Genomic DNA, 27657 nt, shown 5'->3' on the forward strand with positions numbered 1-27657 from the left:
ATGAGGGACAATTTGATATATATATATATATATATATATATATATATATATATATATATATATATATATATATATACACACACACACACATACATACATACATAGATACATATACACACACACACATATTTTAACAATTAATTTTTATAACTCAGCAGAAAATATTCACCACAATGCAAAATATACAAAAAAGTATGTTCACATAAAGCCATATCAGCATACAAGATAGCTTTAGAAATAACTTTCCCTCTTTCTATTGCTTTCCAGTGTGGGAATAAAATCAAGAGTATTTTTGTAACCATATACCTTTAAAGATTTGTAATGATTTATTTCCATAAGATATAAAACACACACGTTTCACATAGGTTTCTTATCCCAAATAAAAATGTATACAGTTACAATAAAGAAAAGAACCCCATGTGCCAACATACTATAGAACAGGAAGAAGTGCGTTATGTCATCTCAAGCCCCCCAATACATTTATCTCAACAGTAAAATAATATTTATCGGGGGGGGGGGGGGGGGCACTTAAGACACACATACTGTATTTAAATGTACCTTAAATAGGTATTAACTTAAATACCTACTTGGTTTTACTGAAAAATATCAATAAGGAGTACAGTGTATACTGTTGACTCATATATCAGTATCATAATTTCAAATTATATGAACACATTTATAATAACTATTAAAAACCTAAAATCAAATTTTTTTTATTTTTTTTTTTATTTTTAGGGAATACTGTTAGTGCAGGACATAACATGTAAATGGTGCTTTTGTATCAGAGATGAGTGAACACAAAATATATCCAGTAAGAATACATCTTAAACAATACAGAAGAGAAGAGAAGCATGGCTCCATTCTCAACCACCACCGAGATGAGTGTCTGTAGTGAAGCCAAGAGGAGAGGAGCGTACAGAGCTGCTGACTACTGGACTAAGAAACCCATCTTTCAGACGGACTACTATCCAGCAGAACAGCTAAAACCAGGCATAATTTCAAAATGAGTGAGAAAAGAAGAAAAGCACGTAAATCATCCTGCAGCCCTTTTGTCAAGTTCACTGTAGCTGATATATATCTATCTTAATAGTGAATTTGAATAACTTAAAACATCACTTTAGAGGTCAAAGACTGAATTTACAGAAACAGCACTGTTCCAATTTACTAGCAGACCATACAAAAGTAACCAATATGCAAACAAACATTAAATCAGAGCAGTCAAATCTCGAATTACTTCACATCACGGACCTCTTCCTGAGTTGAACTTATCACCAGACTGGCAACCATGAGTCCAAATCACCTGGCAAGGTATGCATTCCCAGTAATAAGGCAACCAAGCATGTATTTATATATCTTTAGCAATCCTGCTAAAGATCCGGCTTCACAGCTCCTCTAGAACACAGTAAACAATGGTTTTGTGCAGGTGTTTCCAAATTTTCAAAAGCATCTTTTGTTTTTTTCCCCCCCTCTGAAAAAAGTCTTCATATATTGTGGGATCTAGACGACTTCAGTTGAAGAGATTCAAAAATGTCTCCGTTTCCCTAAAAAAGTGAATAGATTAGTTTATTATTCAAATCTGAGTCAAAACCAACAAAAAGCCCACAATACAAGGCTAGAATGAACGATTGTGCCCGCATCCTATTATTATTGTTTTATATTTCAAATTTGACATTCAGCTGTCAACACAAAACTTTGAAGTATTTTTGGATGATACCATCGCAATCTGCAGACTCATAAATTCAAAAGAATCAAAGAATCAGGAAGGGGTTGGGGATTTGGCATTTAATAGCATGCCACACGCAATGGTACTGCATCCTCTAAACATGTATTTGTGTTGCCTTAATCATATTGCTGAATGTCTTTTTTAAGAGAGCAATATGAAATCAGAAAAAGTTAAATTTGGGATTTGGAAGAGCTTTGAGAATAAATAAGAAAAAAAAGATTTTGAACCAGCATGCCAGATATTTTGCCATACAATGGGGTATTGACAGGTGACTAATATATTTATATATATATATATATATATATATATATATATATATATATATATATATATATATATATATATATATATATATATAGCATTCTTACAATGGGAAAAAAACAATTTAAATGTTCTTGAACCTGTTTAAATCTGTGACAACTTACCTTTGTGGCTATTGACTTTAGCTTTCCTAGTAAGGATGGCTTAGTGGAGTAAACCACATCTTCTTCATTATCCTCCCCTTCCATTATAGCACAGCTGTCTGCAGCAGGAAGCTCACATTCTTTATTCGCAGTCATCACCAGTCTTGAATACTTGTATTCCAACCTGTGTTACAAACACAGCAATACAATTTTGGCTTCCATACATTTCAAAATTAAAATTGTGCTTTGAATTAGTATTTCAACGTACTTTATGTTATATAACTTTACTTATTATAAAACTCTCACACATAAGCATTGTGTAATAGTTTTTGATCACGTCATATACATTTGGTCTCGGACATTTGCTTGTCTCAGATAAATGAAGTATATCACTACCATTCAAAATAATACATTCCCTTTCTTCAAAGCGCAATAAAAAACGTTAAGAATGACAGTAGACACGGTTAATGAAAAGTGATTATGAAATATGTTGGTTTGTTTACTCTAAAACAGATTGCAACCAGGTACAGCCTTACAAGCAGGTCAATTTATTGAAAAAAAATTACAGATGGCTAAAAAAGACCAAATAAAAAATTATGCCAGATTAATTATATACATTTTACATGCAACTGAGCAGAGAAATGCATACTAATGTTTGACCTGCTGGACTTTTGTTTAGAAACCCTAAACTTGTCAGACAATACTAGTGTTTTTTTAGGAAGATATTCTCCAAACAAAGACACACCCCAATATGTAACTTACTTTTTGTTTTTCTTCCAGAAGTAACAGGTGAGGGAAATCAGTAGCACAGCAGTGAATGCTCCAATCCCAGCACCCACTTTTAACCAGAAATCGATAGCCTCACAAACAGAGCTCTTTTTTTCGGGGAGGCTGACACCTTTAGTGCAGAGTTTTGGCTCATTCCAAACATACAACGTGTCCTTAAAACAGAACGCAAAATGTGTAAGCAAGCATGTGTCATACCGCTGAAATCCAGGCATGGATAAGACTTCCATTGCAGAGCAGAGACATTCCACTTTCTAGGGGGAGCTTGGTTAGGCCCATATGGTTTCCCTTGTTAAAGCACTGGTATGACTAAGCTCACAGTAAAACCTGAAACTGTTCAAACTGCTATTCAATTGGAATCTTACTTCTGTTAAATCTAAAATTAATATAAAATAACTGTAAAATAATTTACAAAATCTATGCAGGTACCTGGATTCCGTTTCTGCACGCTCCCTGTATTTCATGGTAGTCCATTTCTGTACACAGTGGACAGGCTTCTGCACTTTCCCACATAAAGTTGAAAGCACAGCCATCACAGGTTCCTGCTGGGCATTTGCTAACAGCCACAAAAAGAGAAATAAACTATAAAGCAATTGCTGGAAATTATTATATGACATATTGACCTGTTTACAAAGTATTGGCTGCTGCCAAATCAGCCGCCTACAACTACAGTACAATAAGAACCACACAGGCCAAGAGAGAATTTGATTGTCAAGCATTTCATGGTTGTTTTTCTGTTTATATTTTTCCTTTTTAAAAGCAATTGGAAGGAGCAGCATTCTACCAAGTAATAAAGTGGAATAGTTGTATGCCTTTGTCTTATCTAGGTATTCACTTCAATTCAGCCACTAAGATTTCAGTTTAGAAAAGCTCCCTTATTTTGTAAGCTCAATGTTGACAGGTCTGACGAACTAATACCTTGGTACTGTAAGTTCTCCTGGGTAAGTCTTCTCTGGGTTACAGCGCAATGATATGACAGAAGTGCGGCCCGGGTCACAGGAGGAGGTGGCTTGAGGAGACCTGGGGAGAAAGAAGTCAGAGCTGCAGAAATGGTCCAGTCATAAAGAAAAAAACCTTTTTTTCCTGATAGAGCCATGCTTAAAACCACCAAATACACTGTTACAGCAATGCGCTTCACTTACCTATAAAAGAAATGGACATCTGGTATTTTTTTGGATGCGTCAGGGAACAGATCAGGTTTGGCAGTGATGCCATCAAGGGTGGTGTCAGTGGTGGTCCCTGCAAATGAAGTTTACAACGTTTTACAAGCCATGTAAAATGTGTTGATTTTGTCGAATGTTAAGAACAGATTTAGGACAGTCAGACAGGAGAACTGTTAAACATCAGCAAAAGACTCAGTTAGGGAAGTGATGATATATATACTTACTCAGAGACCATTAAGGTCCACAAACCCAGCCATCTCAGATTGTGTCTATATGCGCCCCTTTAATACAACACTGTACTCTTTACTCTTTTATCCTGGATACACATGTATGTTTCTTTTGTAGCAAAAGGATATTCAATGTCCTAGTCTTAGTTTTCTATTCATAGTATTGATTGATGCATTTAGAACTAGTACTAGAACAGCCGGTTTAACCACTGGGGGTGTGAGGAAAGAAAAGGATTAATGGATGAAACAAGCACAACATTTTCTCAAAACATGAATTCAAAATCTTCTACCTTAGAGGCAAGGGTGTTAGGACTCACTGAAAAATAAATGCTGTAAAGTATTGAAATAAACCCTGCACTGTGGTCTGGCTCAAAATAATTGTCCTCACCTATGAATATATCAGCAAGGCTGATGGATTGAGAAGATAGGGCTGTCCTGAATCCCCTCCCATCTGATGGTATGATTGTTGATTGGCAGATGAAGGTTTCCACAATGTTAGTATCCTCATTTGATTCATTCTGCAGATCCTTTACTGCCATATCCGTTACATTGTCTGTACAAACAGCCTTCCTTTTTCCCTAAAAATAATACATCTTCATAAAAACTATACGTAAAACAATCACCAGATGTGAAATAAAATGACTCAAACATGTAAAGGTTTGTAACAGTCTTGTTTTTTTGTGTGTTTTTTTTGTTTTGTTTTGTTTCTTTCGTCAACCTTTATTTTTAGAAATATAGGGCATGCCAAGACACATTGTCATTGGCCTTGAATGTTCCTAAAGTTAATAAATAGTCAAAAGAGCAACTGAATGCCTAAAATCCCTATATAACACGACCACAGTGTAATAACATCATCTGGCTACTAACCTGTACTACCTACTACCCAGTCATTGTCTTAAACAACTTGACTTCAATAAAGGCCTATTTTTATCCATCTTAAGGTCAGCATGGGTCCATAGAACAGAACAGCCTTGTGCAGATATAACTGGAATTGAATACATTCAAAGCCTCCTATTAGTACTGTTTAAAGCATTACTGAGACGAATCAGTCACTGAACTTTTTCACTTAGTTTCTGGGCATCAATTACAAACACCCTCCGACAGTAAACAATAGAACTTCATGGTGTGCCTTTATCTATTCTCATAATGTTTCATTGTAGGCCGCCTTAAAGTTAATCTTCAACACTTGTACATTCATGCTTGTGAAAGAGTGCATCAGTTACACTTGGGCAGAGATTGTTTTTCTTATATTGAATGATTCACACAAGGGGGGCATAACTTGAACCTTACCTCATGCCCACACAAGCTTATGTTGAAGAAATGGTAATATTTAGTTCCTCTGGATGTGAAGCTTGGTCCATTCATTATTGATCCCACAGGGCTTAGCTGACTAAAATCATACAACAAGGTCTGATTATCACTGGTGTGGCTGAAGATGCAGTCACTGAAGCAAAACGAGTGGTCCTGGGGAAAAATAATAATAATAATTAGGAATACATCAATCGTGAGCTACATTTGGTGAGCTTTACTTGGTAGTAAAGCCATTATTCTCTATATAAGACCCAAAAGCACCAACAGTGTAACAAAAAACTAGCTATGCAAACTGCAATATTCCTTTTCCACTTGGTGGAGCTGTTGGGGGCTCTTGGTGCAAAATGGTCTCCTTCATATAAAAGAACATGGGCAGTAAGATACAATAAAATGACTTCAAGTTTAACCGGATGGACACTTAACATACCTTATTGCTTCTGCTTCCAGGCCCACAGGGGATACAGGCCTCCTTGCCAGAAAGCTGATGTACAGAGAGGTAAGTGTTGGCTGGGCACTCTTTACACTGGTTGCTATCCTTATCAATGTAGTTGCCAGGTGGGCAGGGCACGCAGGATGATCCAGACTGCTGGGGTCCCAGGGCACAGGCATGGCAGGAAGAGGCAACTCCATCCAGGACATTCGATACAGTTATGGAGTATATCTTCACTATGTCATTAACAAACCTTCTCGTCTGAAATAGTGAGGAAAATGAAAGTGAACGCTGGGGTTAAACTATGGGGAAAACGGGAGCGACAACCTTAATACTTTTGTTACTCAAACAGAATAATCATGATTATAAAACAATTTTGAAACACTTTTAATATTATCAGGAAAAATTACTCAAGAACATTTACAGGTAGTTTCAGAGACTCCGATTAGCACCAATCCTGCACTACTTTAAAGTATGTAATGAGTAAGTAGCAGATTTCTGAAAAATATAGCTTTACATGTCCCCAGGTGTTGCTACAACTATTTAAGTAACAATGAAAAGAAAAAAATTACAGGTACGTAAACATCTTGACAACTTTTTACACTTATAACTTTGAAGTCTGTTTCAAAGCGCTTTTCAAAATGGCCACTCTAGTGCACGGATAGTATAAGGATTATTGCCCACATTGTCAAAAAGGTTACACAGCAATAACGATCCATGATGTGGTACGGAATGGGGATGGGAATTTTAAACGTTTAAATGACTCGTGTGTCAGCCGCCATTTCCCGAGTCGCCGGGGGGTTGCAGCGGTGAACCGGGATTAATAACACAATTGGCGATTGCAAATTGGGTAGAAAAATGGGGTAAAATCATTGGCAACGACTAAATTTATAAAAAAAAAAAAAAATACATGTGGCCACTCCACAATTAGCACTCTATTATCTAATTTGGGAATGGCCACACCTGTGATTGCTGGCAGGGACAGATTTAACCCCATCCCTGCCAAACTTACATTCACACACACATTATTTACATTAAGGGCTTTTGCCCTGCCACAGTGGGTTTAAAATGGTCTTGTAAGAATCTGAAGTCCATTCATTGAAATACTTTACAGGGATTTGCACTTACCTCTTGTGCCTGGTTTGTCCTCTGGAATGCCCAGGTGAAAGACACTGATGAATTTTTGGTCATAATGTGAGTGTACGACTGTTTTTCTTTGGTCCCTTCCCATGATTCCACCACACTGGTGCTCATTCTGTTCACATCCTGGGAAAAAAGCAGATAAGATTTATAAAAAATAAAAATATTATTATTATTATTATTATTATTATTATTATTATTATTATTATTATTATTATTATTATTATTAATAATAATAATAATAATAATAATAAATAACTGTATACACTATTTAAATAACTAAAAACAATTTAGACCCAGTGTTTAAAATGTTCTCCCTTTTGTAGATATCATATCTTTATATGGCGGATCCCTTTATCCCTTGGCTATTTTTGTGAATGCAAAATATTTTTAGTCAGATGTCTTTTTTTCATGCTTTGTTGCATTTCTTAAGTTACATAAAAAATCCTGGGATTTGAACCTATACCTTCTGGAGATCACAAGACCATTCATATTTCCAACATGTTATGTATACTTGGCTTGAGTGACACATGTGGATTCTGACCCTTCATAACGAGTCTAGTGGCAATGATGGAAACTAAACATTTAACCAAATGTTGTTCTGCAGGTGGTGTTGAGTCTACATCTGTCTACATCTGTACAGAATCATATGTAGAATAGCCAGTAGGTCTATAAAGCAAAGTACCAACCCATACAAAAAAGAAATCTAATTTCTTTACTACTGCTGTATTGGCACTACTAAGGAGTCAAATACATGACAGTAACATGTTTATCAAGTAGAACTTCTAAAAATGACTGCATTTACCACCTGAGGCTGTCTAACTTATCAGCAGCAGTTAAGTAATACCCCAGTGGCCAATCAGTAATATCAAAGTATGCTACTGGGTACTGGAGCACACCACTTATTTTTGACTACTTAGATACTTTTAAGTGGCAGTAGTACTTAGTAGGTAGAACAAAACACTGTATATACTGCTGACACTGAAGAAAACTACTGACCTGTTGCTTACATTAGTTGGTATAATGAGGTCATTGCATCAATATCACGTTTAATTTTACAACACCCAAGTTTATTCTACTACTTGTGAGAAGTAAATAAACATGCATGTTTCAGATGACATTGCTGTACTTACCATCATGAAATAGAGCTCACAGTCTACAGAACAGATGGTCTCAAAAACAAAGGTAATCCGACCAACTTCATTGCCAGAAGCCCCTGTCAGTGAAGTTGGAGGTCTAATACATGGAACAAAGACAGCAGCTATTACTTTCCACAATGCACAAGAAGCATGAAATCCAAACTTGTACTTAAATCTAAGCTGGGAACAAGAACAAACTGGATGAAATAAAGTACTATTTTGAAGGCAGCCAAAAATAAATAAATAAATAATAAACTGTATATGTAATCCATCAGGAACAAAGTTTTAATTTCAACATTCTGATTGGAAATTAGGTAAATCATGATGATTCACAAATTGCTGAGATATAAATCAGACTTATGGAAATTCATCGATTTGGCTTCTTGACAAAAGTTCTACCAGGTAATCCATTACACAAGACAAAAAGAAAATTGCTCTCCCTATTTCACAAATATCCCCATTAGTTCTATGTGCAACAGCACAAAGTGGCTGGATTTCAAATTACCCAGTACACGATTACCCCCCTTAAATGTGCAAGTCCAATTTAGAAAAATGTTGCACTTTAGATTTTTTACCAGATAAAGCAGAGGATAAAACTGATTCTTCCACAAAGCAGCCTTACTTAAAACCAGGAACCTGAAGGTTTAGAATGAGGTAGTCATTGTCAGAGCCACCTGATCCACTATGGATGTGATCCCCTGCTACTCCCCAGCCTAAGAAATAAAAGGGAAAAATAAAAAGGAAAAGCACTCAATAGTAGTTTAATACTTGATAATACAAATGGTACTATTACGTGCAATTTACACTGGAAAAAAAAAACCAAATGGGGATTTAGGATTCTGCACGCTGCACTACCAATGTGACCAAACACTGCCCTCTAGTGCCTTTTAAGTGATAGTTATGCAGTGGTTTGATTATGTTGAAACCAAATCATAAAGAATTATGCTAATTGCATGTATGTACCTAACAGTTCCAAGCTGAATTTACTTCAGCAACAAAACTACAGTTAAAACTCTCTATAACTGATTGTCAAGCCATTCATCTCACATTCAGTACTTTATAATGTACTATTTTTTGACAGGATGAGGCCAATCGGGAATAATCAAGCTTCAGCTGTTGTGCTATATAGTGATTGCTGATGTGCCCAGAGAGCACAACTTATTTTTAAACATAAACTGTAAGAACTTCAGTAGCATGCTGAATCCCTAAGGTGCACATTTTAATCGAAAGTGCTCTTTTCCTGCTGCTGCTGTGCATAATCTATTATTGCAAGTAAATGAACATATCCAAGCATGCCAAAACACTGTCAGGCCTGCCCACATATATTCAAGCCCTGTAATTTCCATTTCTATACTCTGTCCTTCTCTCCCTCCTACACTATAACATTAAAAGGATACAACATTGCACAGCAGACTGCAGCAACTTTAAGAAAAAAATTCAACTTGAGGTGCCCCGTGGCTTACCTAGTAACACTACCATTTTTCTAGGAAATACACAATATTTTGATTAAAATGCTGTTTTATTTTGACTCTGACATTGTAATAAGCAGCTCTACACTGTATATCCTAGGATACAGCATACATTTAGACATCACAGAATCAAATAACGTTCAAACGTGGTTCTCTGTCACTTCACAAACACGCTATCACCTGATTATGTTGGCCAATCAAAGTCTGATTATTGTTGCTGGGTGTAGCAACTACTAGCTTGATCAAAAACTAAATTGAAATAATATTTTAGTGGATGAGGAATGGAGAGAAAATAAAATCAGTTTATGAATATTCAAAAGAAAACAGTTTCTAAGTATACAAAAAGCAAAAATGGCAAAAGTGGGTCAGATGAGGCAGAGGATGCATAGTGTTGCAAATACTGCTGCACTGGGGTACATGTTCGCACTGACAATAAAAGAACATACTGAAAAATAAGTGACACATTAAACTAAAACAAGTGAACTGAGACACGCAATCCATTTATCCTACTTTTACACACGCTTTAATAAAAAGAAAGCACAGAATGACTGTGTTAATGAATTTGTCAGAGTGCTGTGCTTTCCTGGACAGCCACTGTTTATTGCAGAGAGGTATGTATTGGGGACTTCCAACGACAGAACTGTCTGTAGTAAAACACTGCCTAACGCCGACAATCTTAAATCGTAAATATTTGACAGGAAATTGTAATACTTAAGTCGTCAATTTTCTTTTTTTATGATTTCATGGTGAATAAACCTGGCTTGTTTTGTGCTGATGTCATGTTCATACCTTCTGTAGATACTATTTCCGTCAGCACAGCGATTGCCCAAACGTTTGCAAAGTACCAGCTAACTTGTCACAGATTCTGCTTCATCACACATGCCAGGGACATTATTAATCAGAAACCAGAACTGCTACGCATCGTATTCCACATGTAAAGTGTTTTTTCAATTAAAAACTAAAGATAAAAAACGAAAACACGGAACACGTTTATACAAAATCGGCAAGCGATCACATCATGTTGATTCAGCGACCCCTACTTGTCATGCACTTGATGGGTCCAGGAAGAGACTTTCCAGGCAATATCCATTACTTAGTTTTGGCAGGTGAAAACGGACGATTGACTTAAGAGCAAGAATGAAGGCTGTCTGTCTTCAGTCCCCCTGATCAGTTAATGGATAAGACACTTTTTTTTTTTTTTGGAAGTAAAATAAATTTAATTTTACAGGAATTTCAAGCAGTGACCTACATTAGCACTAGCAGTCGCTGTGTTTGAACATAAATGTAATGGCATGGAGTCTAGCTCATTTAGAAGACTGCACTCACCATTCATTCCATCACATTTAGTGTTGCCGACATTGAAGCAGGAAGTCTTCATGTTAGCAGGCAAAACATTCCACCACTTGAACTCGTAGCCTAGAGCTGGTTCTGTTCCAGCAGGGCAGGTCTTGCATTCTTGTAAGGAAGCAAAGTATATATCAAATGTGTGTGTGTTACTGATTTTACTATTTGACTGGCACACAGGGGGTTAAAGGGTTCCTGGAAATGTTATATTATATATATATATATATATATATATATATATATATATATATATATGCGATGCGTATATATATGTATATATATCATTGATTTGTTTTATTTTCTATCTAATTGCATTTTATAGCATTTGCAAGGATAATTATTATTATTTTATTTTATTTTTTTTAAATATCAGAACAGAGATATATATATATATATATATATATATATATATATATATATATATATATATATATAACAAAAAGCATAAAATGCTTTGCTGAAAAAAAACTAAAGATAAGATCCAGCCTTGGCAGACAGGTGTAGGGTTGCATACCTGTCATTCCATCTGAGTATGTACCAGGCGGGCAGGGAGTGCAGGTGGCCATGTCATTGTTAAAGAATCCCGGGTTACATGGCGGGCAAGCTTTCTTCTCCCCAGAGGGAGGGAGCTTCACTGCATTCTGTACATCATCTCTGCAGATCTTGGGTTCTATCCACTTGTACATGATCTGGGTCTGAAAAAAACAACAGAATAACCAATTAATATATTTTTGTAATGTATTTTGTTTAGATTCAGTTTGTATCATTTTTTCTTTACTCAGAGCAAATGTGGCACTTCTTACATCCTCTAGTGGCTGCCTGGGGTTCTACTGAGGACATTTACTAAAACGTCAGGTGATCAATTAAACAGAAAATGAAACAAAGTTAATTTAAATAAAAATGCATTAGTAGGGTTGGACAATATTAAAAATGTTCAATTATCGTCTAAACCTTAAATCATTTTTAACTTCACTAAAAGAGCAACACCACATCCACACAAGTTATAACAATACCTGTAAGATGTATTGGACTGTGCTGTGCTGCATCCTATCTTCACAGATCACTGCTTCCAGCAACTCCAATCTATCCTAAAGCTTGGTGGTATGTTTACATTTTTTGAATATTTGTATTTGTGTTCAGATCTTACCTTTCCATCCTTATCACAAGGTGTATGAACCTGGAAATAATCTTTGATTGTACACACGGGTCTTTCTGTGCAACCTGCTGATCCCTCTTCTAGAATTGAAATAAAAATTACAATTAAAAATTGTATAAAATGTTTTTATCATATTTACTAAAAGAAGATCAGTATAACAGTGGGGAAAAAAATATAAAAAAGACAAAACTGTATACAAAGCTTCATATATTCTTACTTCAGGTGCGATGTCTTAATTCAGGATAATATAACACAAATGGACTTCTATTCACCTGTAAATAAGCTCAAAGCAAATGTTGTTCCTATGTAGTTGTCAAGCAGAATACTACTACCGGTACTAATAAAATCACAGTTCATTATTGCATCAACCAGAGGAACTGGTAACACTTTTGACCCAAAGCAGAACTAGAACTTGGAGATTTCCCTCACTGGATTACTCTGGTTACTCAACAGGTACTGGCTTTGGGAGTGTCTGGAGATTTGCTGAAAAGTTTATGAATATGGCCCTGAGTATGTGTCAAATTTGAATGCCATTGAAACAAATGACAGCTCGTATTCACATGGTCTCTTTTAACCATAATAGTCTGCTTCTGAGAAAAAAAAAAAAAATAATAATGTTTTCTGGAGTCTCACCTGCATACAGTAGATTATCATTACACTGCGTACATGAGCTTGCCCCTTTCCCAGAGAAGGTGTTTCGAGGACAAACCTCACAAGACTTCGAGCCAGGCATTTTACTGAAGGTGCCAGGTTTGCATGGAAAACACTCAGATGTGTAAGCAACTCCTGAAAAAGAATGAGACAATAAGAAAACAAGAACAAATAGCACTGGTCAAAGCCATCATGTGCCTTTAGAGAGTGGAACATTTTTATAATTGTAATTTTGTTTTCTGAAAAATATTTTTCACAATTAATGACTTGTTTATGATGCTAATGCTTGTTTATGAAGAACAAATGTATGAAATGCAAAACAAATACATTAATAGGTCTTCTAAAATTGGATGTTTAAATCACAGCTCCAGATTCAATAGATCCGAAGTTTAATAAAGGCATGCCTACACTATACTATAAATGCCAGGGTTAATAATGGCAGCTGTTAAATGCTCATTTGTTTATTTACCTTCAATGTGTATATTCTTCAATAGGACTGGTTTCACTATTTTAGCCCCAAGGAGGATTCCTGTAGTCCGCCAGTAAAGGATATTTGTGCCGGTCTTCAAGTTTACCTTTAGAAACAAAAGGTGATCATTGAGGTTTATAAAACACTGAAATGCATAGATTTACTTGTAGTGAAAAGTTGTGTTTAATTAAAAGCACAGCACACTTATTGCTATGGTGCACTACTATAGGTAGGGCGACCAGACGTCCTGGTTTTCCATCAAAGCTCCCAGTGTCCTGACATTTTGCTTAAAATCTTTAAGAAGCCCAGGTTTTCAGCCACTTCATGTAGCATGACACACTCTAAATACCTTTTGTCAAAAGAACAAACAATTGCTTTTAGTTTATGGCGCCTGCAGTGAAAACAAAATAAAAAAAAAAAATAAGGTACTAGGCTAATCAAGAATATTATTTTTATAAAGTGATTAACACAGACGTACGTGCTTATCCCTCAGGGCGCCATGCATTTTCATTTAAGTGTATATTGAATATGAATCTATAATTGTGTGGTAATTTTGTAGCTGTTCAGTTCTGGCGGGATTTAGCACAGACACTAGGCAGAGCAGCGAGAGGTTACAAGCATCCAAATCCACCAGGTTAAACCATGTTAACAATGTCAATAAAAAGAGCCTGATGCAGTAGAAAGAAAGAAAAAGAAAGAAAGAAAGAAAGAAAGAAAGAAAGAAAGAAAGAAAGAAATGGCAAAACGTAAATGTATTTAATGATTAAAATGTATTTTAATTTATTATTAAACTCAATATAAAAGTACGCAATACGAATAACACAACCTGGCTATTTAAACTAATTAGCCACAAATTATACACCCAGAAGTGTACTGAAATAAACTAGCTGCTTAAAAAAAAAGATAATACTAAAAGACTAAGTGAGTGCATGGCTAATTATATAACCATTAAAATAGACTATATTTAAATGGTTTAATTAGTCTTATAATTATTTAACAGTCAGAAGTCAGGATGGGATTCAGATACCTTTACAATAGTAGACCTTTGCGGGATACTTTGACCTTGAGGAAGTACTTCATGGGTTTATTTCCCATCTGCTTCTCAATTATTTTGGTACATCAACAAGTACAAAATGTAAATGCCTACATATGGGCTTCTCATATCATTTCCCTGCTCTTATAAACTGAAATATGACAGCAAACAATGGATAATAATGCACAAAGAGTACTTTACTGATTTATTTTACTAGCGTCAGCGTCTTTAGTTGGAAATACAAAAATCCACTTAGACTGAAGTGGCATGAATATATATTTACACCAGTGAAGCACTAGAGGGCATGGTGAGATCTTGAATTGCCATCAGTTTCCAGTGTAGAGTTGGTAGTATTTTAATTCTGGGCAACTCAGTTAGTTTCACACAAGATAAAACTATTGATCAATAGACAATATAGAAAGGCACAGATGCAGAAGACAGAAAGAAAATAAATGATAATCCATACAGAGGAGCATCACTATGGTCATTTCAATGGTAACTTTTAGAACAATTAGTGCACTGAATGTTATATGGTAATAAGTTCTGAATGTTATTAATTAGGGTACAAGATAACTTACAGTGTGAGTTTCCCATTCCCCGTGGTCTGTAAGTTTTATCCATTTTTGATCAGATGTGTCCAGTTCTTGACATTGATCATTTTGAATCTGTACCCAAAAAAAAGATTATTATTAGTGAGGGATTGTATTTTATTTATTATTTTTTTTTACATATGATGATTCTACAACACAATAATGCAATACTCTATTACCTGTATTTTCCACTGTGGGCAAATTGCCCAATCCATAGTAAAGTGTGACTTATCAGGCCCCATATGTTTCTATAATCATGCATACTTTGTGGGTTTTAAAATTAATAATTTGAAACACAGAATCAAAGCACTGCTCAGCACTGACTATTTTTATCTTCAAATATAGCAACATTATACTGCAGAGAGAAGCTCATACTCATACTTGTTAGGTAATAAAAAACAAATGTGAATATGAAAACTTACAAAGAACTCAAATAAAACATTGTTGTCCACATACTGATACGAAAAGGAGACGGAACCTTGCTTCTTGAGGTGTACCGCATAGATTAAGGACACGGTACAGTCATCTCGGTTAGACTCCAAATAATTTCCTTTGGGGACCCAGGTAGAGCTGCAGAAACAAAAAGAAAGTGTTTTAGGCAGAAAGGTACAAAAGGTACAAAACACACACGCACACTATTTGTATTTATAGTTTGCCTTAAAATAAATTGAAAATAAACTAAGACTGCTTGTTCAATATAATGTGCAGAGATTGTTTCATGTGCTCATATACATGATTTGGGGGTAGTAAACACTCACTTGTCACAGGAGACTATCTCATCAGACCCAGGTCCATTGTCCATATAGGTTGCCAGATTGGTGAATCCAGGTGGCAGGTCATCCCACTCATCAAACCAGATGCCACTGCCCAGAGAATAGGTGCCAGCAGCACATGGTGTACACTGCTGGGTGGACATTTCCAAGAATTCACCCACTGCACAAGAGAATGCTGAGGGGAAAAAAATGCACAGTTAATATTTCAAGAAGATATGTAGTGTTCAACAGTGTGGTTATAAAAATGACATTGAACCTGAATTTGGTTGGATGGAAGTTTCACAAATGAATGAAATTACTTACTTGGTAAGAAGTAAATATTACCTCTCTTATTAAATAAATAAATAAATTAATACATCATTCCTGGTTTCAGCTGGGGTTAGTGCATCTTTCAGTTAGTTTCAATCTAAAAATTATGCATCTGCTGTATGTCTCTCTCTAAGCAAAATGATTAGTGTGTCAGGTATGAATGGCTGGTCTAAGTCTACATGTATTGTATCTAGGTTACACTGCTCGAATTAGTACACGAAGCGCAACAGCTATCTATTTTGTAAATGAACAGGAAATTGACCTTTTTGTAAAAGCCACTGGAGGCTAAGGCATATTCCATCATATTTCACACACGCTCAATGTGTGCAGAATGATTTGATCGGGACCCGAAGATTTTCTTTTAGCTCTTATAATTTTGGAGCCGACAGCCAAGAACATTCATGCTAGCATCAGCTGCTGTGCCACCCCATCCGCACCTCTCTTCCTTTCTCCTCACTCCAGTATGTGTCATGCTGCATTATTCTGAAATGTACAGCTTTCATTATCAAAGTGGTTGCCAGACATTTACTGTTTACCTTGTCTTAACCCATACTTTGTATTTAAGGGAAGGGTACTAGGTGATGTATTGTGAATTGTAACAACCGACAAAGTATTGCCAAATTTGTTTGTTACAAGTCAGGAGAGTTAAGGCTGCCACACACCAGATTCTGAGGGAATTTTTTAATTGGCGACGAGATACTGTCGCAGAGACATGACCATACACACCAGAAGCGACAGGTTACGGATGTAACCTTGGTTCCCTGAAAGAGAAGACGACCACCAACCAATACTTTTGGGATATGCCTGCCACAGGTCAGGTATTCACTGAGCATTTTATGTCAGAGCTGCCGATAGGCCCCTTCGTGGAGTGATGTCCTCGGTCCTGCCTCACTGAGGTAATAAATAGTCACTACACTGAGAACTCGTTCACTTTAGCATCGAACCCGCAAATGCAAATGATGCAACCTCGCAAGGTTTGGTGGTGGTCTTCTTTCAGGGAACCGGGGTTACATCCGTAACCTATTGTTCCCTTTCAATTCAAAGATGACTACCAACCAATACTTTTGGGAAAGTATACCAAAGCCGTTGTGAGGGAGTATGAGCGGACAGCATATGGGACGTCTCGCTACCACCAACTAGTGTTGGTAATGTGAGCGTGCAACCTCAAGGACCCTTGTGCCTAATAAAGGCATAGACGGATCTACCACATTAAGTCAGTAGAACCTGCTGAATGTATGCGGAGTAACCCAGCTAGCCACAGTACAAATATCAGTCAATAAGGCACCTCTAAAGAGGGCCCATGACGTAGCCACTCCTCTTAAACGCTTCCCTGAAAGGCAAAGCGGAGTTATTTCCTGTGTGCAGGACAAATAAGGATGTGACAATACGCGTCCTTTAAGTCCAGAGTGGTAAACCAGTCACCGGGCTGGACTGACTGGAGGATGTGGCGATGTGTGACCATCTGGAACCTCCTCTCCTTCAAGAACCCGTTGAGGTGTCTCAGGTCTAGACTGGGGTGGAGGACGCCATCCTTTTTTGGCATCTCGAGTAGAACCCCTCTTGCTGAGAGGTGTGTTCTATGAGACTGATGGCTTGTTTTCAAAGTAGTGTATCTACTTCTTGCCTGAGAGCAAAGACCTGGAGAGGGTCACTCACGGATGTAACTGATCCTTTGAAAGGGAGGAGGTCCCACGCGGAACTGCAGTGCATAACCGGTTTGTATGGTGGTGAGCACGCAGGAGTCTGAAGTGCATTTGCACCAGTATTGCAGTTGGTGTTGGGAGAAGGGAAGGGTCTGAGGCCACAAGCCTTCAGGGGCCCTGTTGGCGCTGTCTAGCTGTTTGGGGTGTTTCCTCAGAAACTGCTTCCCAGATCGCTGATGTGCTGGGGCCCCACATCCGGTGTTTCCCGTCCTTGCAGACGGCCCTGGCCGGGTATTGGATGCTGTGGAAGCCTGTAGGCGATGTTTCAGGTCGCCACGTGGTGCAGTGGGGATAGGGATTGTCAGGGTAACCGTGGTTACGGCCGGACGCCAGCACTTAAACTTGTTCCGTACTGGAGCACAGGAAGGAAGCATCGCAGCCACCTGTTGTAACGCCTCCCGCTCTCTGTGCATCTAATAGAGCTGATTTTGTCTGCATCTGGGACCCTGGCCTGAGACTGCCAAAGCTGTCTATGCACCACTACAAGCACTATTGGAAGCTGTGAGAATATCTTTGTTTTAACTGTTTTTATTTTGGTAAATTTCATTTTTATAATAAAAATTCCACCTCCAAGTCAGAGTGATAAGTGTGATTACTGAAAAAAAAATAGGATGGTGGGTGTATGTTTAATTAAATGCGTTAGATACAGTATTCTATGATAGATGAAATGGTAGCCGTATCAGTCCAGAGATGGCACACAAAGAGGAGATGTGATACCTTTTAGTGGACTAACTAAACAATAATTAATCACAAGCTTTCAAGACCTCAAAGGTCTCTTCAGGTATTCTATAAAGCCGTTCTATCAAAAAGGTTTAAGTGCTCAATGATAAATACAAGATTTTAAATGTGTAATTCCCACAATTTTAATCAGCTAGTTTAAACGTATATATTTAGTGCATAATAACAATAAATATTTAGACTCCAGTTTGTAACACTCCCCTATTTCAAACTTAAATAATGTTACTAGCATTTTGTTTGACATCATATTTTGATTTCTCCCTGACATTGTTTTTCATACAACAGATAAATGTTGTTAGCATTCAGAGTAATGTGTTTATGTTAAAACGAAATATACACTATAGTAATACAGTATAGCAAGTCCTAAAGGGACACAGTCAATGGCGCTATTTTAAAATATGTTTGTTGTATAATCGTAATAAATTTCAAATCTATAGATTAAACTGCAGAGTTTTTCAAGTACTTATTTTTTGCACACCAAATCGATTCGCCTATCAGATACAAAGTGAAATAGAAATATTAAGACTAGCCCATAACCTTTGATAATTATAAATGTATAATTATTTGGTTGGGGTATAAATAGCCATGATAGTTCCATTCTTGTCAGCTCAAATTTTCTGAAGGTTTGGAGTCTGTGCTCCGAAGATTTTGGACATTCTGCTACCCTGATTTAATCTTTATTTGCATGAAGATAACAGACAGGAGAAGGGTGGACAGAAAAAACAGATAAGCAGATATCAATGGTTTACGTTTACAGATCAGCTTCAGACAATTCTCATTTCCATCTGAAAGAGACAGGAGGTGCCACAGTTCCTGAATACAACAGACAAAGCAGATAATGTAAGCTTAAATTGATGCCAATAATTTGATGTACGTTCAATTTTCAGAACTGAACGTCTATGTACCAAAAATGCATTTTGACAGTTGGATTATTTTTGTCTAAACGGTAAGTTAAGTCTTTCATTGTTGGAACACAATTAAATAGCCATTTACAAAATCACCAGGATAAGGATAATCAAAGGGGTGTTTATATTGAGAACTGAAAACATTCACTTACTGCATTCTGTGCCTTTGACAGGATCAGGTAATCCCGAACAAGACCCCTCATTTATGGGTATAGCAACCCTCCACCGAGATCCGGTGATGTCACACTCTGTGTACTCAAAATAATACTCTGTCTGCAAAACACAATCAGGGAAAATGTCAGGGATATTTGTCAAATGTAGAAAAGGTGATTATAACCAGCGGTTCACATAACTGGTAAAAAATGCAAGCTTCCATATTGTTCTTTAAGACACAAAGGTGTACCATTAACAGAAATGTGTTTTTCATGAAGGCAGTGAGGGTGCTTATGATTGCAAGGTGAGCCATACCTGCTTAACATCTGGATTTTTCCCAGAGACTCAGGGTCTCCGGGAGGGTTCCAATTTACCTACAGTCCTCCCTGCTGCAAGGGGGTTGGTGTTTTAAGGGAGCAGTTGGCCGACTGCGGCCATGTGTGCATTGCACAAGGGGGGAGATATGTGGCAGGGCAGAAGCCCTACTGCTGTAAATAGTGTGTGTGTGTGTGTGTGTGTGTGTGTGTGTGTGAGAATATAAGGTTGGCAAGGATGGGGTTAAATCTGTCCCTGCCAGCAATCAAGTGTTTCCCCAATTAAGTAATTGGTGCTAATTAGGGAGTGTCCACATGTATACAAGGAGCCAGAAATGATGTGCATGCATGTGTACTTTATAGTGAAGGCGAATGCCCAGCATATATTGTATTGTTTGGTGTAAACCTTTTGTTTTGGCCCTTGTGCCTTTTTCTTTGTGTCTGTTTCTTTAATAAATGTGCGCTTTGCACTTTAAACTGCAGCTTCTGTCTCCGAGTCTCTAATTCCTGCCGGTAACATCTCGGGCCGTGGTGCTATCCTGTCACACATACGCAGGAGATCAGCTAAGCAGTCCCTTTTTCAAGAACCCTAATAAAAGCTTGTTGATCCAGGTGTTCCACTACAAATGTGTCTATAGCTCATTAAAATCACACATTAATCACTTTTGGTTTTCTCACATCTAATGCACTTAGAACAGTTTTACTGTACAACATAATTTGTAGATATTATTCACTGAATGTTTAGAAAGGGTGTCAATTGTTACTGTGTGTGCCAATGTGATAACCTTTAAGGTGCACAGTTTAAAAAAAAAAAAAAAAAAAAAACTGGATTTTTTTTTTTTTTTAAATCAGGAAAGGAAAGTTTGCCCAATGCATTTGTACTTAAAGCCAAAGAGCTGAATGCACAGAATACATTTTTGAAATATAACTCTTAATTAGATTTGAATAACTGCTGTATGTGATCTGTAAAGAAATGTCCCCTAAATACTGGTATTTACGTTGAAGAGAACATTTAGAATAGCTGCTCTTTAGATTATAAACATGGGAGCTAGTATTCACAAAACTGTAAAGGCTGTTTGAAGGAAAGTTTTGTTACTTTTGATTAAATCAAAGTGTGGAGTTAAACTTAAAAAAAAATTCTGATTGAAAAGACTTGTGAAATAGCAACATAAATAAATAAAATGAAATACATAAAATGAAACATATTTACTGAAGTCTAATCTTGAGGAATGAGGAATGTATTTCAGCTCTGTCAACAGCAATAACGACTCACTCAGACATAACCGCAAGAAAAATACTACCAACCTTATTCTCTTAAAATGAAACTAAAGTCGCAGAAAGTTAAATCCCCACTTAATTTGCATTTGATTTTCCCAAAATGCTTTGCATTTTATCCATGTACGAAATGGAAAACATCTTTAAGATACTTTGATTACTTGGGGAATCATTTAGGTTGTTTTGAAACAAGAAAATCCTTTTAGACTCTGGACTCTAAAATCCACTACTGTTTGTTTAAATAATATTGAATTACATAGTGCTAACCCTTGGTGCACTTCTGATCTTACTGTGGAAACATAATCTATGATTAAACTTTTCCAATGACCCACAAACCCCTAAAATTGTACCCATGATGACACACATTAGGAACCCTACTTTATATTTTTTTGTTTTGAAAATCAAAAACATAACCCTCATCAGATCAACTAGGGGACAAGAATTCACTGTACCGTGTATGTATTATTTATGTTGCTAAGAAAACAGGCATCAGCTTGAACTTTTTCAATTTTCCCTGCCACTTAATTGAAATCTGCAGACCGCGGTCATTTTACCCTGTACTTGTAATATGGATACATGGTCAGCAAATACAAGCACATCAATACAATTGGCACAATCTTCAGCGAACACTTCCTAGAACGTAATGCTTCAGGAACCACACTTGGGTTAATCTGAATATTGCCAAAACCAAACCCAAACATTTCCTGAATCTTCATGTTAAATGCTCTGCTGCCTTTGGTTTTCCTTCCCTTTATTAAACAAAACGTTATTGGTGGACAGACAGGATCCATTCAAATAACAGGGCTTCACTGATGGATCACAATTAGTTTGGTTCACTTGCAACAAGCCTTTAAGCTTGTTGTTAATAAATAGCTGTATATTAAAAGACAAAGCAAAAAATACAACGTGCCAATTTGTATTATTAACAATGGTTCTCAAAGCTGCACAGGGGAAACCCTAACAATCACTGCCACCCCAGAATAGTACTGAGGAGGAGTTTATTTTAATACAAATCTAAAGCATTGCTATTTATATGGTTAGTTGCTTGTTTAACTCGGGGGAGGGGGAAAGCTTTGCCAATGTGCAGAAAAACACTGATTTATGAAAACATATCGCAGCTAAACATCACATTGCACATATCTGTCAGCAGAAAAACAATATTAATAGAAGAAATACAATCACTAAACATTCATACCCAGAGTTGACTTCTTCTGAAAGAAAAGTGTTACAGATTTTTTGTTTTGTTTTCATCTTTAAGTATGTACAGTACCAAACCATGCACTAAATAATATACGGGACTACCCACTGCTCCAGGGGCTGGTTGCTGCTCCATTTATAAAAACGTAAACTTTGATTTGCTGTGCTTTTACTCACAGATTAAATGCTACTCTATACAACTGAGTGTGTCGGGTATTACAGTATAAATTGAACTGTTAATTATAGTGGTGCGGTACCACCACAGGGTTGAGTAGGAACTTTATTGTTAAATACCAATTTTTGCACTTTAATAATTTCGAGCCCATTAAATGGACTGGCACGACATTTTGCATGGATGGTCTTGTAGGGTACATCTCTGACGTGGCCGAATTCATTCCAGTCAGATGTGCAGTTTTATATACATATAATATATACAAAGCTAAATACACTTGTATTCATGTTGTACTTTCTGTACCTTTACCAAAGTTATTTTTTGTGCATTGCATTTAAATCATCTAATTTTAAACACATTTGCTTAAAGCAGTGTATTAAATGAAATTTCATACAATGTGAATGCCCAACAGTCAATATTTTTCTTGCTTTGTTTTATTTGTGATGGTGCAGACCACTTAAGTTGAAAATGTTTCTACAAGTATTTTTTTTTCCTCTGTTCATAGTTATATTCTGTGGACCAGTGGTTAAAGAAAATATTTGGAACCAGGAAGTTCCTGGATTTAAATCCAAGCTCAGGCACTGACTCACTCTGTGACCTTGAGCAAGTCACTTAACTTCCTTGTGCTCTGTCTTTAGGATGAGGTGTGAAACCGAGGTCCTAATTTAAGTGACCCTGCAACAGTGATTGTTGTTGCATAGTACACAGCTTAGCCTCTGTAAATTGTCTTGAATAAAGGTGTCTGCTAAATAAATAACTATATTAGCAGTACATGATGATATTATTTATTTCATTATAAATAACATGTTTAAGCAGGAAACTTGTTTGCATGTCTTCTACAGTAAAATCCTTTTTATACTTTTTCACCCAACTCACTAAGTTATGCTTAAATTTAAACCGAGTATAATTGCTGCTGGCCATTTACAAGATTGTAATACTGTACCTCTGGTTAGGTGTGTCAGTGCTCTGGCTCTGGTGCCACACAAACCTATGTGTGATGACTATCATAGCATCATGATGTTTAAGTTTGTGTTTGTTTGTTTTAAATAGTTCATTTAGGTTGGAGCTGTGTGTTTAACATGCAGTTTGTTACTGTAATCTGTCAGTAGGTGGTATTTTGTTGTCTTGTAGTTTACACTTTCTGCTCTTCTTGGTTGAAGTTGTTGTTGTTCTTTGCAATGTATATTTATAATTGTTTCAAGTATTGTTGATAAAGCACACTTTGACTGCTTTTTCAACTTTTATTCCTACACGTTCCTGTGTGGTTAAAATAATTCTATAGATGTAGAGACAGTAGCTAACGTGTATTCTTAAATTCCCTTTACTGTGCAGCACAGTCTGTGCTCCTGAATTAAATAAAGATAGACAAGGGTAAATGCAACCTGAAAATGATAAGGATCTCTGCTGCCATCCGGACCTATGCCGGCTTAAGTCTGAGCTGTAAATGGAAATGGGGCTTAGAGGTGTAATAATTACTACTATGTGATACAAAACCATGTTACATTTTAAACACTTTGTCGTCCGTCCCCCCCCCCCCCCCCCCCCAGAATTAATTCTGCGGACGCCCATGCCTGCAGCTGCAGGTCGTAATAGATGAATGTCTTGGATCCCAGAAAAACTGCCAAGCAGGTTGTGTGGGTGTGTTTGTCAGTGAGGAGGGTGGGTGACTTCAGAACTTCAGACACACAAGCTGAAATGTAATCAAACTGGATAGTCAACTGTGTATTAAAACCCTTCAAACAGATCTGTTTTTGTGGGACACAGCCACTTTGCCAATATCTCATGAAAGTGTCTGATGCTAGCAAATAAGATTTAATAATCTTTACTGTAATTTTATCTATGTAACCTGTAAAACAGGAGATCATGTGTTAATGTGGTCTCTCTACCATACCCTTCTGAGTGTTACATTAGGAGTAACTAGAGAACTGGAGATAATGTCATCCACTGATGGAGCCATCTTAAATCCATAAAAGAAGAGACCAAATAATCCCCAAGGTACAGCATCATCTGTGAATTTCATATTGGTTACTCTCAAGCCCCAGAACCTTAATGTCATGCTTTAGATCCCATAAAAAAAAAATTAAAAAAAAAACGTTTATCATCATTAATATTCAAATCTGAAAAAGTAACTGCCAGTGCAGTCCTGGGATTACTCTAGTGAAGTCACTTATTAGTAGACGATCCTTAATTTCCCAGCACCCAGTTTTATTACAAAGACATAGGACGCTATTGACTTTTATGTCACCCTCAGGACAATGGGCGGAGAACGCAAAAAAAACATATTTCGGCAGCACATCTTTCACCGCGTGTATTTCGTAATTCCTATTGCCTAGACTAGAGGGAGTTTAACTTTTGTATCGGATTATAGCTTTTATACTTCAATGTAATGTGGCATGTCTCATCACAGTTTCTACAAATTTAGCATAACAAAGATAATTAATTAGTATGTATGACATATTGTGTGTGTATGTATATATATATATATATATATATATATATATATATATATATATATATATATATATATATATAACTCTGTAAATCAGTCAGCTGAACAAGTCAGCTAAAAATGACAATGATGTTTTATTCTCAATAAACTCTGTTGGAAAACAAATGTATTACGTACTTTAGGTACATGGACAAATTCATGAACCATGATAATAAAAATAATAATAATGTTCAGATTTAATATTGTATCACGGCTTTAAACGTATACCACTTCCTTTTCTGATTTACTGACTAAATCCCTGCATGCAAGTTCACAAGCATTTAACACATGAAAATAAACAATAATGACAGATTGCAATTGCTATTATTAAGGCTTACCTCTTTGCACTGAGGCAGGTCCTTCGCTTCCACAATCACCCAATGGAGCAGCAGCGAGCTAAGCAGTGCCCAGCAAATCCTGGCGGAAAAAGGCATTGAATAAAAGGCTGGGAAAAAACTGTGCCCCTTCATATTTTGCTTCCGTTCCATTACAACACGGACACATAAGTGCTATTTTAAGCATACACTAACGAGATGTGTCTATCAGCGTTTAATTTCTATTGTAATCTGTATTTCATCCACCCTTCCTCCACTCCACTCCAGTGCTGTTCTCCCTTCTGCACAGCAGGCTTTGACACACATCGATCGTGACGTCACTGAGATCAGTCAAGCGCATCTGTGTTTGGTATTATGCCTGATTGCAGCAGGTGTATTGAAATAACTACAGGTTGTCAACTACTGTAATACATATAAAACAGCGTTGTGCTGCACGCTGAACCCCATAGCCAGGTAATGTATTGCACTGATGCCTGTGGAACTTCCTCACAGTCAGCCTTTTCAAGAAGAATGGCTGCGTTCTTAATGTACGTAAATGCATTAGAGACAAGAATCTATCAAGAGATATTTAGCAGGACACATGGAAAGAAAATACTGATTAATATGACATGAAGTGCAGCAGCAATTTGTTGTGACTTTTCAAAAGGGAGAGACAGTAACAGGGGAGCCCAGCTGCAAGGTATGGCCCCTCAAATGGGATTTCCCTGGATGTATTCCACCTCATTTTACTAAATAAGCAGTTTTCTTTATAAATCCCAGCTCAGTCAACTACACAGATTTTACTTTGTGGAGTTCCTGTATTTAAGGACCAGACCATGGCAGGCCATCCCTAGGACCTGGGCTATAAATAGATTTAGAAAACTGCAAAGGCAGTCAAGGCTCTAAGTAGGGATCTTGGCACCTCTTCCAAGGTGATAAGGCCCTTAGCCACGAAGTGCATGGATACAAAATAAAAATACAATGTGCCTTAGTTCTTTTCATAAACTATATGTTGCTAGCTATATATATATATATATATATATATATATATATATATATATATATATATATATATATATATATATCACCAAATATTTTGGTCGCAAATATTTATGGCTTTACAGTATTCATTTGGTTTTACTACTGTACATATTTATTACAATTTATTTATTTTAATCAGATAACTCATGTTTCCGTTTTAGCGAGGGTCTACTGATTATGAAAACTTTTTTGATAGAAAAATATTGTTTAGATATTTGGGCGCTGGCCCTGACCTGGATAAAGATTCAGTGAACTGTAATAAAGTAAATGCTACAATAAATACATGATATACAGTATTTATATACGTGTGTATTTATAATAATTATCCAGTCTACGTAATTCACTACATAAATCCTAGCATCATCACAGCTTTTTATGCAGGTGTTGGTGCCTCTGAGAGAGAGAGAGAGAGAGAGAGAGAGAGAGAGAGAGAGAGAGAGAAGAGAGAGAGAGAGAGAGAGAGAGAGAGAGAGAGAGAGAGAGAGAGAGAGAGTAAAACCAAGAAGCTTACACTTACCTTAACTAAAAGGTGAATTATTCACTCAACAGGTTAGGCAAGATTAACATGTACAACTGGTTCCCCTTTGAAATGCAAGACTGTCAAGATTGATTTTAAGCATTAATGAAAACTAGCTTAAGGAAATGAAACATTTATTTTGCCAACATTAGGAAATAAAGTAAAACCATGCATTGTGTTCAATTTTACACTGATACATAATTTTGGGCAACATATTTTTTAATTACATTATGTAAAATATCTGAACTAGTGAAACATGAACATAGCTAGTGTGCTTCAGGCTGACAGGTGTGTGCTAAGCTATTGTTATTTTATTGACTCATTTCATTCCTGCCTTAGTGGCTCTTAGCTCCCTGAGGGTACTGTAATTTGATTAGGGTGATACAAGGCAAAATAGTAATTGAGGACAGGCCTTGACAGATTAGATCACATTTTGAAAACTCACCAAAACTGTATCTAACTTATTTTTCTACTGGGTGGATATAAATCTATGCTGTGCTCCTGCTATGGAAAAGAGGTGTGTGTAGCGGTGAAAATTCTGAAGTTTTTAAAATGTATTTACTTGCAACAAATGTTGGCCATTTTGGCAGTTGATGCAAAAGCACTTCCACCAATGACCTGCGGTGCTTATCTGTGAATCCTGATGCCCCAGCTGCTTCAAATAATAATACCAAATAAAAAAAATAAAAAAGATGCACCATAATAAGATATTACAGAGTATTA

At 36.7% G+C, this 27657-nt stretch overlaps 1 protein-coding gene across 2 annotated transcripts; it reads right to left on the reverse strand.

Moving 5' to 3' along the window:
* Positions 1 to 12: 12 nt before the first annotated feature.
* On the reverse strand, positions 13 to 27531 carry LOC117419754 (endosome/lysosome-associated apoptosis and autophagy regulator family member 2-like). Of its 2 annotated transcripts, XM_058985891.1 has the most exons (23): positions 27497 to 27531; positions 25401 to 25479; positions 19616 to 19736; positions 15794 to 15983; positions 15458 to 15605; positions 15024 to 15110; positions 13413 to 13518; positions 12926 to 13078; positions 12284 to 12372; positions 11651 to 11831; positions 11119 to 11247; positions 8946 to 9036; positions 8318 to 8420; positions 7173 to 7310; positions 6042 to 6305; positions 5594 to 5767; positions 4692 to 4881; positions 4056 to 4152; positions 3832 to 3933; positions 3343 to 3469; positions 2890 to 3068; positions 2149 to 2311; positions 13 to 1541 (listed from the first exon to the last, which is right to left on the reverse strand). In XM_058985891.1, the coding sequence occupies exons 1-23, from the start codon at positions 27514 to 27516 to the stop codon at positions 1482 to 1484; spliced, it is 2991 nt and encodes a 996-aa protein (XP_058841874.1). In that variant the 5' UTR covers positions 27517 to 27531; the 3' UTR covers positions 13 to 1481. The 2 variants fall into 2 exon arrangements, with proteins under 2 accessions (XP_058841874.1, XP_033888696.3); XM_034032805.3 differs by lacking the exon at positions 27497 to 27531 and having other exon boundaries at positions 25401 to 25704.
* Between the last annotated feature and the right edge of the window lie 126 nt (positions 27532 to 27657).

This window comes from Acipenser ruthenus, chromosome 14 (assembly GCF_902713425.1).
Source record: "Acipenser ruthenus chromosome 14, fAciRut3.2 maternal haplotype, whole genome shotgun sequence".
Lineage (NCBI taxonomy): Eukaryota > Metazoa > Chordata > Actinopteri > Acipenseriformes > Acipenseridae > Acipenser > Acipenser ruthenus.